The sequence below is a fragment of the Oncorhynchus kisutch genome, linkage group LG13, assembly GCF_002021735.2.
Source record: "Oncorhynchus kisutch isolate 150728-3 linkage group LG13, Okis_V2, whole genome shotgun sequence".
NCBI classification, from domain to species: Eukaryota; Metazoa; Chordata; class Actinopteri; order Salmoniformes; family Salmonidae; genus Oncorhynchus; species Oncorhynchus kisutch.
In genome coordinates this window covers 50,356,428-50,370,099 of record NC_034186.2, presented here as the reverse complement: position 1 = coordinate 50,370,099, position 13,672 = coordinate 50,356,428, and the positions used below count along the sequence as shown (strand labels likewise).

Genomic DNA, 13,672 nt, shown 5'->3' with positions numbered 1-13,672 from the left:
GTTAATATACCTTAAATGTATATGTTTTGTTTTATATTTTAATTGTTTAATTATCTCTCGGAAAAAATATAACTAGTTTAATATAAATCTTCAGTTTAAACAATAACATCGCCCGTCCTGTATGTAACCACGGTAGCCAAACGCAACCACTCTCAAATTCATAGAGCTATGTCTGCATGGACTGACCATCCATGACGTCAAAATTATAGAATTAACCAGTTGAGGCTGTATAGCTTTTGTTTCAAATTACATTGTTTACAAACATTGAAGTAAAACAGCTTATATTTTCAGTTCTGATGGAGTATGACAATTGACCTAAGATCATGAGACAATATGTTATATTATTCAATAATCAATGGATTATTATTATATATACCATTAATTTAAAAGTCTAAAAATGGAAGTTCAATTGCAGGTTGCCCCTCTAAGTTTTTTTCAAGGTACATCAAAAAGGGGAACTCCTCTCAGTTAAGCAAAATTAGTTCAAATGTATTTTCAACATATTGTGCTCATTGGGTTCTGCAACTTCTGCATGCAATGGATCAGACATCACACTCTCACACATATGCAACAACTTTATGCTATCCAAAGAGGAGACAACAGACCTACCCAAAACACACTGAATTAAAGAAAGTATTAGAGACAATGGTTTAAATATTTTTTTTTAATCAATACACTTGAAAATGACAAATCATTTAAATGAAATACATTATTAACTTAACTTTAAACTCAAACACAAATAGTTTACAGACCATTCAAAGTGCCATTTTATTCCCAAGCCTGAGGTTCTTTAAAATACAAATCGAGAAACAGCAAAGACCTGCATTTTGGCCACATTTTCAGGGACCAAAGCCATTCCTTCAACATTGGCACTTTTACATTGGTTTAAAAAAGGAAATCTGTCCCTGACATCTGCAATAAATTAATTTAATGAACAGTAAACTGTATGTACAACTCAGATTCATTAGTCCTTTATCCCTTCACTTTAAATATAATCTCAGAATGAATGAAACTTAGTTATAAAAATATTAATTAAAGGGCCAGCAATGTTTTAATTTGTGTAAGGGGCAAGCGAGGACAGCGGGTTGTAGAAGAATAAACTATTGCACTTTCATCCAATTTTGGAGAAAAGACACTGATGGGGATACAATACGAGCAAAAGAAACTCACCCGCATCTGCAATACTGTTCACCTTACATACAGTCAAACAAACAAACATACAGTGCTTTCAAAAAGTACGTTAACACATTTTTCATACTGAATTTAATCAGATCTTCAACCAAAACCTAATATTAGATCATGGGAACCTGAGTGAACAAATAACACAACAATTACATCCTTATTTCATAAACAAAGTTATGCAACACCCAAATGCCCGTGTGAAAAAGTAATTCCCCCTTACACTCAATAACTACTTGTGACACCTTTAGCTTCAATGACTCCAACCAAATGCTTCCTGGAGTTGTTGATCAGTCTCTCATGTCGCTGTGGAGGAATTTTGGCCCACTCTTCCATACAGAACTGCTTTAACTCAGCGACATTTGTAGGTTTTCAAGCATGAACTGCTCATTTAAAGTCCTGCCACATCTTAATTGGGATTAGGTATGGACTTTTGACTAGGCCATTCCAAAACTTCAACTGTGTTACTTTTTAGCCATTGATTGTGTGTTTTGGATTATTGTCTTGCTGCATGACCCAGCTGTGCTTCAGCTTCAGCTCACAGACAGTCTGACATTCTCCTGTAGAATTCACTGATACAGCAAGTATTTTGCTACACTCGCAATAACATCTGCTAAATATGTGTATGTGACCAATAACATTTTATTTGATACAGAGCATCATTTATGGTTCCTTCCTTCTATTACGGCAAGTCATCCAAGTGCTTCCAGGTGTTTTTGTGGGGCAAATTTAAGTCAAATTTAATCCAAAACAGTCAAGTCTACCTGAAAATGGCTAAAAAGCAGCAAAATTGAAGTTTTGGAATAGCCTAGTCAAAATCCAGACCTAATCCCAATTGAGATGTTGTGGCAGGAATTGAAAGGAGCAGTTCATGTTTGAAGACCCACAAATGTCACTGAGTTAAAGCAGTTCTGCATGCAAGAGTGGGACAAAAGTCTTCCACGGCGATGTGAGACTGATCAACAACTACAGGAAGCATTTGGTTGCAATCATGGCAGCTAATGGTGGCACAACCAGGAGTGTAAAGGGGCAATTCATTTTTCACACAGGGGAATTGGGTGTTGTTATTTAAATAAATAAAATAAGTATACATTTGTTTGTTATTTGTAAACTGATGTTCCCTTGATCTAATATTAGATTCTGGTTGAAGATCTGCTAGTTCAGTATCAAAAACATGTAAAAATTGAGAAAATCCGAAAAGGGGGCAAATACCTTTTCAGGGCACTGCATTTCTACCCACCGGAATACCCATAATGGCCACAGGTGTCAGCTACTCACAAAGACCTGGTGACCACAAACTCTAAAATACCATGAATCACTCTTGCTTTACAACATGCATGCACAAACCTGCAATGCCTCCAAAAAACCCACAAAAACATTCAACCTGTCTCCAATTTCGCACCTGAGGACTCACACCTGGGTTCTGTACCCACTGTCAGAATAGCCTCAGATGCCGTAAAGAAATGAAAGGTGCCAATGTAAGCCCAGGGGGGAAGAGAAGAGAAGGCATGTGTTCCAAATTCATGGCAAACAGAAAGAGGGCATGGCAACATTACTTGATTCCAGATCGGAAAGAAAGTGAGAAAGAACACTTTGCAGGCTTACACACACACACACACACACACACACACACACACACACACACACACACACACACACACACACACACACACACACACACACACACACACACACACACACACACACACACACACACACACACACACACACACACACACACACACTGCATTAACTTTCAAACACTCTACCATCTTATCTCAGGTCATCTTCATCTCCAAGCAGTTTGGAGATACTGTAATAAACACAATGAAATCCATTATTTTCCAAATATAAAGTATTTTGTAAAAGGGGGAAAGTATTCAAAATGAGGCATTTAGTCCAACAGCCTGGCTGCATCTGGCTTGAGTGATGGCATTGTAGTGAATTCATTAATGTGTTTGTCAGACGGTCTGTGTCTGAAGAGTGTTTGTCTAAGAATGTGTGTAAATATGTGTAACTATACAGTAGCGTGATATGTGTTCATAAGTCTGTAGTGGAAGTATCTGAGCATTATTTTGAAAAGCTTTGTAGTTTGCAAAAAAAGTATTTGAACAGGCAGGGTGGGGGAGGCGGGACAAATCTTCTCTCTTTGCAAGATGTACATATCCTCTTATATTCTTTGCAATTCTGAAAGATGGAGTGTTGGTATAAGCATTATTTCAGATCTCACTTATACATTAGAATGTATTTTTCTGATTATGTGTGTGCGTTTGTGTTTCTGTGAGCGTTGACACGCAGGTCAGGAGTTGTCCACCACTTGGTGTGGCAGGGTGACCGAGGAGCCGTTGATGAAGGATCCCTGTTTTTCTCTACCCTTCAGAAAGTAGGTAAGCAGCTCTCCTTTCCCCTTCACAAAGATGGGTCCCCTCCTCACAAAACGGAATCCGTACTCCTTCAAGATGTGGTAGCAATCTTCCACCACCTGGGGGAAGCAGAATCACATTGAATTTTAGGTGATGAATCTCAATATGCATACAGATCCAGCCAACATGTTTTCTGCCCAGATTTGTTAATCCACTTAAAGATATTCCCTGATGTCACATCCCACGATCTAAATAGTAATCAAACAAAGTAGGATTATTCTTGTGTTATTATAGCCATCTGGGAGACAATGGCTGCATTCCAGGCCGACCACATTTCAGTCAACCAATGGTTTCATGCCACATCATCGACTGCGCAGTCAGGTATCAGATTGCTATATGTGGGTTTGAGATCTTGCAGGTGACTGCAATGCATCAATCCTTGTAGGCTATCAAGTGTTCCTGCTCAGTCCTCACCTGAAATCAGGTACATCAACGACCTTGCGGGCCAATGACCTACAGCTATAACTGATTGTCTGGTTGTCACCTCACTACTTATCACATCCTGCATCTCGTCGCACAGTTTTATGGAGAGGCCTTACCTGGATGTTACCCATGACCCCTGTGGACTCCATGCGACTGGCCACATTCACAGTGTTGCCCCAGATGTCATAGTGAGGCTTCCGGGCGCCAATCACTCCTGCCAGCACCCCCCCTTTATTCAAACCTGGGGAGAGGAGGAAGTATGGGATACATGATATGCATGCAGTACAAAACTAGGACACGCTCTCCATTCTCCTCTCACCTTAAAATATATGGCTGAAAAGTTAGCACTGACCTATGCGTAGCATAAAGTTGTTGAAGGACTGGTAGTTGATGTTCATGAGCGTGACCTTCATGGCCAGAGCAAAGTCAGCCAGATCTGCCAAATGCTGCCAGCGCTCTCTGTCAGTCAGCTCTTCTTTCTGCACAACAGAGCCCTCTACCTTAACCATCTTCATCACCATCATCAAGTTAAGTGAATTAATTTGATCACCCCCACCGCCACCACCACGATCATCATCACCCATAAAATTACAGAGGGTAAAAGATCAGTACTAAAGCTCTAGATCACATTTCTGACCTGCTACCACAAACAGTAGAAGATGCTCTAGACTGAGTTCATCAGGAGCTCTGCTGTTTAGCTATAGGAGTTCACATGATTATGTCATACTATAGGAGTTTACATAATATAGTTTACACGGCTAGTTTAAGCCTCCCCTGACCCAGACCCATTGGCTGATGACCATGGTAATGAGCTGACCTTCAGACAGGCGTAGCCGTTGCTGACATTGGGAGTGACACCTGATGCTGCCATGTAGGTGCTGCCAATGGTTTTGATTTTGGTGATGCAGCGGAACTGAGACTCGTCCAGGAGCTGTCAGAGGTTAAAGGTCACGGGTTGAAAGGTCAAGTCTCAAAGTGTTAGGCAGCATCTTTAATTCCTATACAGTGGCATGCATCAGGAATAGGGAGTAATAACATACAGTACCTCCATTGTTATAGCAAGCTAGTTCCAACATTTGCACGATTGTTACAAGTCACAAAATGAAATTATGCATTCATGAGCTTCTTACACTGTCAAAATCGGAGATGATTTCGTTTAGGAACCTGAGGCACTCAATCCCCCCGTTGTTGATGCTCTCCTCTGTGTAGAAGTCCGAGAAGTTGGGGATGGAGGCGAACATCACCCCAATCTCATCATATGACTGGCTGTACAGCTCCTGGAAGGGGCATACATTTCGGATTAACAGACATAGATAACTCAAGAGTATAACTCCAGCTGTAACCATTGCAATAGCTAAACAAACCTTACCTGTTATGCCCTGATCTGTTTCACCTGTCCTTGTTATTGTCTCCACCCTCTCCAGGTGTCGCTTATTTTTCCAGTGTATTTATCCCTGTGTTTCCTGTCTCTCTGTGCCAGTTCGTCTTGTATGTTTCCAAGTCAACCAGCGGTTTCCCCGTTCTGCTTTTTGCATTCTCCTTTTTCTAGTCCTCCCGGTTTTGACCTTTGCCTGTTTCTGGACTTTGCACCCGCCTGCCTTGACCACGAGCCTGCCTGCCACTCTGTACCTCCTGTACTCTGATCTGGTTTGGACCTTTTTGCCTGTCCACATACCATTCTCTTGCCTACCCCTTTGGATTAATAAACATTGCATGACTCCAACCATCTGCCTCCTGTGTCTGCATTTGGGTCTCTCCTTGTGCCTTGATAGTACCACTGTGATAACATGGGGGATGATCACCGCACACAGTGACCATGGCTGATACCTCTTTCTCAACTTCAGGAACTATACATGTATTGGTCCCACTTCACATTGACTGCCTTAAAACCTATGTATTTACTAGGCCTGGCACAATTACCATATAACCAATGGCTATGGATGAAGACCATCATGACAATTAAATAACTGTCATATCCATTAAATAAATATATATACACGTTTGGACAAAACCTACTCATTGAACGTTTTTTTCTTTATTTTTTACTATTTTCTACATTGTAGGATAATAGTGAAGACATCAAAACTATGAAAAAACACATATGGAATCATGTAGTAAGCAAACAAGTGTTAAACAAATAAATGTATATTACTCAAAGTAGCCACCCTTTGCCTTGATAACAGCTTTGCACATTCTTGGCATTCTCTCAACCAGCTTCATGAGGTAGTCACCTGGAATGTAATTTCAATTAACAGGTATGCCTTGTTAAAAGTTAATTTGTGGAATTTCTTTCCTTAATGAGTGGTGTTGTGACAAGTTAGGGGTGGTACACAGAAGATAGCCCTATTTGGTAAAAGACCAAGCCAATATTATGGCAAGATAAGCTCAAATAAGCAACAGGAAACAGTACGTCATTACTTTAAGACATGAAGGTCAGTCAATCCGGAAAACTGCAAGAACTTTTAAAGTTTCTTCAAGTGCAGTCGCAAAAACCATTAAGTGCTATGATGAAACTGGCTCTCATGAGGACCGCCACAGGAAAGGAAGACCCACAGTTACCTCTGCTGCAGAGTATAAGTTCATTAGAGTTAACTGCACCTCATATTGCAGCCCAAATTTCTGCAAAGAAACCACTACTAAAAGACACCAATAATAAGAGACTTGCTTCGGCCAAGAAACATGAGTAATGGACATTAGACCGGCGGAAATCTGTTCTTTGGTCTGATGATTACAAATTTGAGATTTTTGTCTCTAGCCGCCGTGTCTCTGTAAAACGCAGAGTTGGTGAACGAATGATCTCCGCATGTGTTGTTTCCACCTTGAAGCATGGAGGAGGTGTGATGGTGTGGAGGTGCTTTGCTGGTGACACTGTCTGTGATTTATTTCAAATTCACGCGATACGCCATCCCATCTGGTTTGCACTTAGTGGTACTATCATTTGTTTTTCAACAGGACTATGACCCAACACACCTCCAGGCTGTGTAAGGGCTATTTGACCAAGAAGGAGAGTGATGGAGTGCTGCATCAGATGACGTGGCCCCCACAATCACTCGACCGCAACCCAATTGAGATGGTTTGCGATGAGTCTTCCCAAACATGCTCAGCATGTGTGGGAACTCCTTCAAGACTGTTGGAAAACATTCCCGGTGAAGCTGGTTGAGAGAATGCCAAGTGTGTGCAAAGCTGTCATCAAGGAAAAGGGTGGCTACTTTGAAGAATTTCAAATATAAATTATATTTTGATTGGTTTAACACTTTTTTGCTTACTACATGATTCCATATGTGTTATTTCATAGTTTTGATGTCTTCACTATATTTCTACAATGTAGAAAACAGTAAAAAATAAAGAAAAACCCTTGAATGAGTAGGTGTGTCCAAACTTTTGACTGGTACTGTATATGAACGACCAGCTGACTGAAGACAGGATGGCCGGCCATTCGTGCAGTTGAGTCAGTTTCTGCTGTAACATGGACTCTACAACGTGATGAAACTTTGTTGCTCCTTGCTGAAACATGCAAGGTGTTGTAGCAAACAAGGCTTCGGTTGCCTAGGCAACACCCCACTCCCTGCAGCAGCAGCACAATGCAGTTAGGAGCAGAGGAGAAAATGTGCCTTTAAAAAATATTTATACACTGAGTGTATAAAACATTAGGGACACCTTCTCTTTCCATGACAGACTGGCCAGGTGAATCCAGGTGAAAGCTATGATCCCTTGTTGATATCACCAGTTAAATCCACTTCAAATCAGTGTAGATGAAGGTGAAGGAGACAGGTTAAAGAAGGATTTTTAAGCCTTAAGACATGGTTTGTGTATGTGTGCCATTCAGAGGGTGAATGGGCAAGACTAAATATTTAAGTGCCTTTGAACGGGGTATGGTAGCAGGTGCCAGGCGCACCTGTTTGAGTGTCAAAAACTGCAACACTGCTGGGTTTTTCACGCTCAACAATTTCCTGTGTGTATCAAGAATGCTGCACAACCCAAAGGACATCCAGCCAACTTCACACAACTGTGGGAAGCATTGGAGTCAACATGGGCCAGCATCCCTGTGGAACACCTTCGACACCATGTAGAGTCCAGGCTGGGGGTGCAACTCAATATTAGGAAGGGGTTCCTAATGTTTTGTACACTTAGTGTTCACATGTTTCGTACATCTATTATAATTGTTTTGCTATTCGAACGGTTATAACGGTGAACACGTTTATTTGGCTGACTAATAACTGTCATCCAAAATTCTACCGTCTCAGCCCTAGAATTTACATTGTTGCTACATTGTAGGTGCGGTCAGGGCAATAAAGTGTGACAATTCTGGTCACATATGGTCCTAAATGCATTTACAGGGTTACATATTACTTTCAAGGACACAACGTGTGCTTCAGAAGTAGCTAGAATACTTCAAGGCCCAATATACATTAGGCTATATCTTAATCGATGAAAAAAATATTTTCAGTGCTATCAAATGACATTTTTTAATTTAGAGCTCTGGGTTTTTATATAATTTTGCATATTTTTTTATACTGAATGTTATCAGACCAAAACCTAATATTACATAAGGGGAACCTGAATTTACAAATAACAAAAAAAAATTGGATACGACCCCAAACCATCACACTACCACCACCATGCTTGACTGTTGGTATGAGGTTCTTACTGTGGAATGCAGTGTTTGATTTTCGCCAGGCATAATGGGACCCATGTCGTCCAAAAAGTTGATTCATGTTTGCTAAAACACAACTGGAAGATCATCAAGACTCTTGGGAGAATGTTATATGGACAGATGACTGAAAAGTATAACTTTAGTCAACTTTTTGGACGACATGGGTCCCATTATGCGTGGCAAAAACCAAACACTGCATTCCACAGTAAGAACCTCATAACAACGGTCAAGCAGGTAGTGTGATGGTTTGGGGATGCTTTGCTGCCTCAGGACCTGGACGACTTGCCTTAATAGAACAAACCATGAATTTTGCTCTGTATCAGATCATTCTACAGTCTGTGAGCTAAAGTACAACCGGGTCATGCAGCAAGATGAGAATCCAAAAAACACAAAGTCTACATGAAGATGGCTAAAAGGCAAACAAGTCAACATTTTTGAATGGCCTACTCAAAGTCCAGACTGGATCCCAATTGGGATGTTGTGGCAGGACTTGAAAAAAGCAGTTCATGCTTGAAAACCCACAAATGTCGCTGAATTACAGCAGATCTGCATGGAAGAGTGGGACAAAATTCCTCCACAGCGACGTGAGAGACTGATAATCAACTACAGGAAGTGCTTGGTTCGAGTCATTGCAGCTAATGGTGGCACAAGCAGTTACTGAGTGTGAGGGGGAATTACTTTTTCACACAGGGGCATTGGGTGTTGCATAACTTTATGACATAAATAAAATAAGTATGTAATTGTTGTGTTATTTGTTCACTCAGGTTCCATTTATCTAGTATTAGGTTTTGGTTGAATATCTGATAACATTTAGTATCAAAAATATGCAAAAGTAGAGAATTAAAAAGGGCAAATACTTTTTCACAGCACTGTATATTTACCATGAAGGAAGAAGCCGGTACTGCATCTACAGTAGTAAAGCTGTCTCACCTCGTCCCTTTTCTTGGAGCCCAGGAAGTGGCGTGCTACGTGCTCTGGCAGCATGTTAGTGACCAGCGCCTCGTTCCAGCGCCTCATCTCATACACCTTCTCCTTCTGCTCATGGACCTCAATCTTCCACAAGAACAGAGTACGGGCTAGCTTCTCCACCTAAAAGTCAGGGACATGGTGGCAGGAGACAGGAAATAGGTTCAAATAGAGGTGGGGAGGTTAACAAGAATGGAGAGGAAGCAGAACATGTGTAAAATAGTGAAGGTAGTGATGACTTAGTGAGGTTGGAAGGTATATACAGTGGGGCAAAAAAGTATTTAGTCAGCCACCAATTGTGCAAGTTTTCCCACTTAAAAAGATGAGAGAGGCCTGTAATTTTCATCATAGGTACACTTCAACTATGACAGATAAAATGAGGGAAAAACATCCAGAAAATCACATTGTAGGATTTTTTATGAATTTATTTGCAAATTATGGTGGAAAATAAGTATTTGGTCAATAACAAAAGTTTATCTCAATACTTTGTTATATACCCTTTGTTGGCAATGACAGAGGTCCAATGTCTTCTGTCTTCACAAGTCTTCACAAGGTTTTCACACACTGTTGCTGGTATTGTGGGCCATTCCTCCATGCAGATCTCCTCTAGAGCAGTGATGTTTTGGGGCTGTTGCTGGGCAACACGGACATTCAACTCCCTCCAAAGATTTTCTATGGGGTTGAGATCTCGAGACTGGCTAGGCCACTCCAGGACCTTGAAATGCTTCTTACGAAGCCACTCCTTCGTTGCCCGGGCGGTGTGTTTGGGATCATTGTCATGCTGAAAGACCCAGCCACGTTTCATCTTCAATGCCCTTGCTGAAGGAAGGAGGTTTTCAGTCAAAATCTCACGATACATGGCTCCATTCATTCTTTCCTTTACACGGATCAGTCGTCCTGGTCCCTTTGCAGAAAAACAGCCCCAAAGCATGATGTTTCCACCCCCATGCTTCACAGTAGGTATGGTTTTCTTTGGATGCAACTCAGCATTCTTTGTCCTCCAAACACGACGAGTTGAGTTTTTACCAAAAAGTTATATTTTGGTTTCATCTGACCATATGACATTCTCCCAATCTTCTTCGGGATCATCCAAATGCTCTCTAGCAAACTTCAGACGGGCCTGGACATGTACTGGCTTAAGCAGGGGGACACATCTGGCACTGCAGGATTTGAGTCCCTGGCGGCGTAGTGTGTTACTGATGGTAGGCTTTTTTACTTTGGTCCCAGCTCTCTGCAGCTCATTCACTAGGTCCCCCTGTGTGGTTCTGGGATTTTTGCTCACCGTTCTTGTGATCATTTTGACCCCACGGGGTGAGATCTTGCGTGGAGCCCCAGATCGAGGGAGATTATCAGTGGTCTTGTATTTCTTTCATTTCCTAATAATTGCTCCCACAGTTGATTTCTTCAAACCAAGCTGCTTACCTATTGCAGATTCAGTCTTCCCAGCCTGGTGCAGGTCTACAATTTTGTTTCTGGTGTCCTTTGACAGCTCTTTGGTCATGCACATAGTGGAGTTTGGAGTGTGAGTGTTTGAGGTTGTGGACAGGTGTCTTTTATACTGATAACAAGTTCAAACAGGTGCCATTAATACAGGTAACGAGTGGAGGACAGAGGAGCCTCTTAAAGAAGAAGTTACAGGTCTGTGAGAGCCAGAAATCTTGCTTGTTTGTAGGTGACCAAATACTTATTTTCCACCATAATTTGCAAATAAATTCATAAAAAATCCTACAATGTGATTTTCTGGATTTTTTCCCCCTCATTTTATCTGTCATAGTTGAAGTGTACCTATTATGAAAATTACAGGCCTCTCTCATCTTTTTAAGTGGGAGAACTTGAACAATTGGTGGCTGACTAAATACTTTTTTGCCCCACTGTAACTAGTAGATTTCTGCCACAGCAACTTACATGTCGAGAAAAGTAGTAGAAACTGATCATCATGATGAAGATCATCACAGTCATGGCATATTTGGAGGGAACCAGGTAAGACCTAAAAACAGAGCACAGAGATAATCAGAAATCACCGGCATGCTCACATTGTTTACAGAACAGCAATATCACACTAAACATGGCAATCAGAGTTGCGGTTAATTTCATTTCAATTCAGTCAACTGAAATTCCAATTACAGTTTTACTAATTGAAAATAAATTATGACCACACATCCATAAACTGATGACCACCACTCACACCTGTTATACAGCTTATAACACCACAACCACATCCACCTGTAGTCCTGGAAGCGGGCCATATCGTAGCGGTCAAATATGTCCCTCCAGCTGTAGATGTTGACGATGCCCGTCGCTATGGTGATGAGGAGCATGAGTGTGACCTTGACCATGTGGCTGACCTGCACCAGCATGGTGGTCGCCATGAGTGCCAGCACAGCGATGTAGCTGTAGTACTTGGGGTTGTCCAGGCAGCCCTCTGCCCCGGATTGGACAACAGAGGAAGGAGGGGCAATTGTGGCGTTTCCCGAGGGACGGGGACAGCTCAGCTACAGGGCGTGGACAGAGAGGGGATAGAGGCCAAATGTCAATGCAAGGCCCGAGACACCACTCAATCGGGTTCTAGTGCTTCCTCCAAACTTACCTGGACCCCTTTTAAAAATCCTTGGTTTCACTTCCATCTTGTGGCTTTATTATGAATTTAAAACATTTAACTGCAATGCGTGCTGTTGCATATGGATGGTATGCATGCATGTCAATACCAAAAACGGACCCTTAAGCAAAACCATGGTTTATGGGAAGGCTTGTGTGTTGGCATGCTACTGCATAATTCAACACCAGAAAGCCATTGTTCTCAGTGTTGCGATTTTTTTTTTCTACTGGACTAACGATGAACGTTTCTCACCATGTCCACAATGTCGGCCATGGTGAGGATGAAGATTGCTGCCATGGCCCATGTGTTCCGTGCCCAGCGGGTGTGGTCGATCCATGTGGAGAAAGACACCAGCCTCTTAGGGAAAACCTAGGAGGAAAAATAACATGTTGGTCATCAACAGAAATATCATTAACCAGTCACGTGAACTACCAGTAATATATATCATCATCATCATCACCACCATTGTTGTATTTTGAGTAATGTTTTACAACACTCTTTTATTGACACCTGTGGTATATGTGGGGCAATGGCGGAACATGAAAAATGTTTTAACTATGATTGATGGTGACGGCCGTCTTTGCTCTCTGTAACCAACAAAGTAATACAATTGTAATCATCAACGTAATCATGTTCAGTTTTCAAACGCATCGTCAGATGGAAACCATAGTAGAGGTCAGGGTATTTCTCCGAGTGAGTTTGTACAGATGAAGATTATTCATTTGCGCCAGTTTGCTACAGCATAAAAATAAAAATAAATGATTATGTGGATTATAGTTATTGGACATTTCTGTTGGGATTGATGCATTTCTCATAAGAGAAAATCAAGTCTGAAATGTCAAAGTGGTAAACTCCAGAAGCATTTCTAAACCTCAAATACACTACAAGTTGTACATTGTACAGGAAAGTTCTCCTGCAACAGTAGGCCGTCATTGTAAATAAGAATTTGTTCTTAACTAACTTGCCTAGTTAAATAAAGGTGATCTTAAAACAGGGTGTTCAAATTAAGAGCCTACATCTGTACTATTAGTGACTTTCATGTTAGTGACAGTACAGTATACTACTATATAGTGCTGTATCTGTCAACGGTCATTTCAGATGAGCTGTGACAAACCTCATTGAACCATCAATCATGCCATTAGGAGTCATGCATCAGTCCAACCAGAGGGCTTCTCTATGAACATCTATGATGTGCAGGGATTGATTTTCCATAGATAAAGAATAGTCACTGGAGTGGAACTACTGTTGCGCGAGGGGACTCAGATATCCAAGGTTAAATCTGATCTCATTGGGTACAGTACATTCTTTCAGCAGCTGAACAATAATCTGGTCCATTTAGCTTCAAGTAAAAGCATTTCATTATGTAGCACTAAAAGCTCTTTTTAAATGGCTCTGGGGTGAATTGTATATGTGAGTGTGTGTGGTTTCTGG

General features: G+C 41.3%; 1 protein-coding gene across 2 annotated transcripts in view; it reads right to left on the bottom strand.

Annotated features, from left to right (window-relative positions):
- Nucleotides 1-848: 848 nt before the first annotated feature.
- LOC109902225 (adenylate cyclase type 3) overlaps nucleotides 849-13,672 on the bottom strand; it is a 33,900-nt gene continuing 21,076 nt past the window's right edge. For both annotated transcript variants that reach the window (XM_031786500.1, XM_031786501.1), the window contains exons 13-21: nucleotides 12,494-12,610; nucleotides 11,869-12,137; nucleotides 11,551-11,632; nucleotides 9,610-9,768; nucleotides 5,156-5,302; nucleotides 4,843-4,956; nucleotides 4,378-4,504; nucleotides 4,142-4,266; nucleotides 849-3,661 (exon numbers count right to left, since the gene is read on the bottom strand). In XM_031786500.1, coding sequence (XP_031642360.1) covers nucleotides 3,479-3,661; nucleotides 4,142-4,266; nucleotides 4,378-4,504; nucleotides 4,843-4,956; nucleotides 5,156-5,302; nucleotides 9,610-9,768; nucleotides 11,551-11,632; nucleotides 11,869-12,137; nucleotides 12,494-12,610 — 1,323 coding nt within the window. In that variant the 3' untranslated portion in view covers nucleotides 849-3,478. The remainder of the gene's footprint in view (nucleotides 3,662-4,141; nucleotides 4,267-4,377; nucleotides 4,505-4,842; nucleotides 4,957-5,155; nucleotides 5,303-9,609; nucleotides 9,769-11,550; nucleotides 11,633-11,868; nucleotides 12,138-12,493; nucleotides 12,611-13,672) is intronic.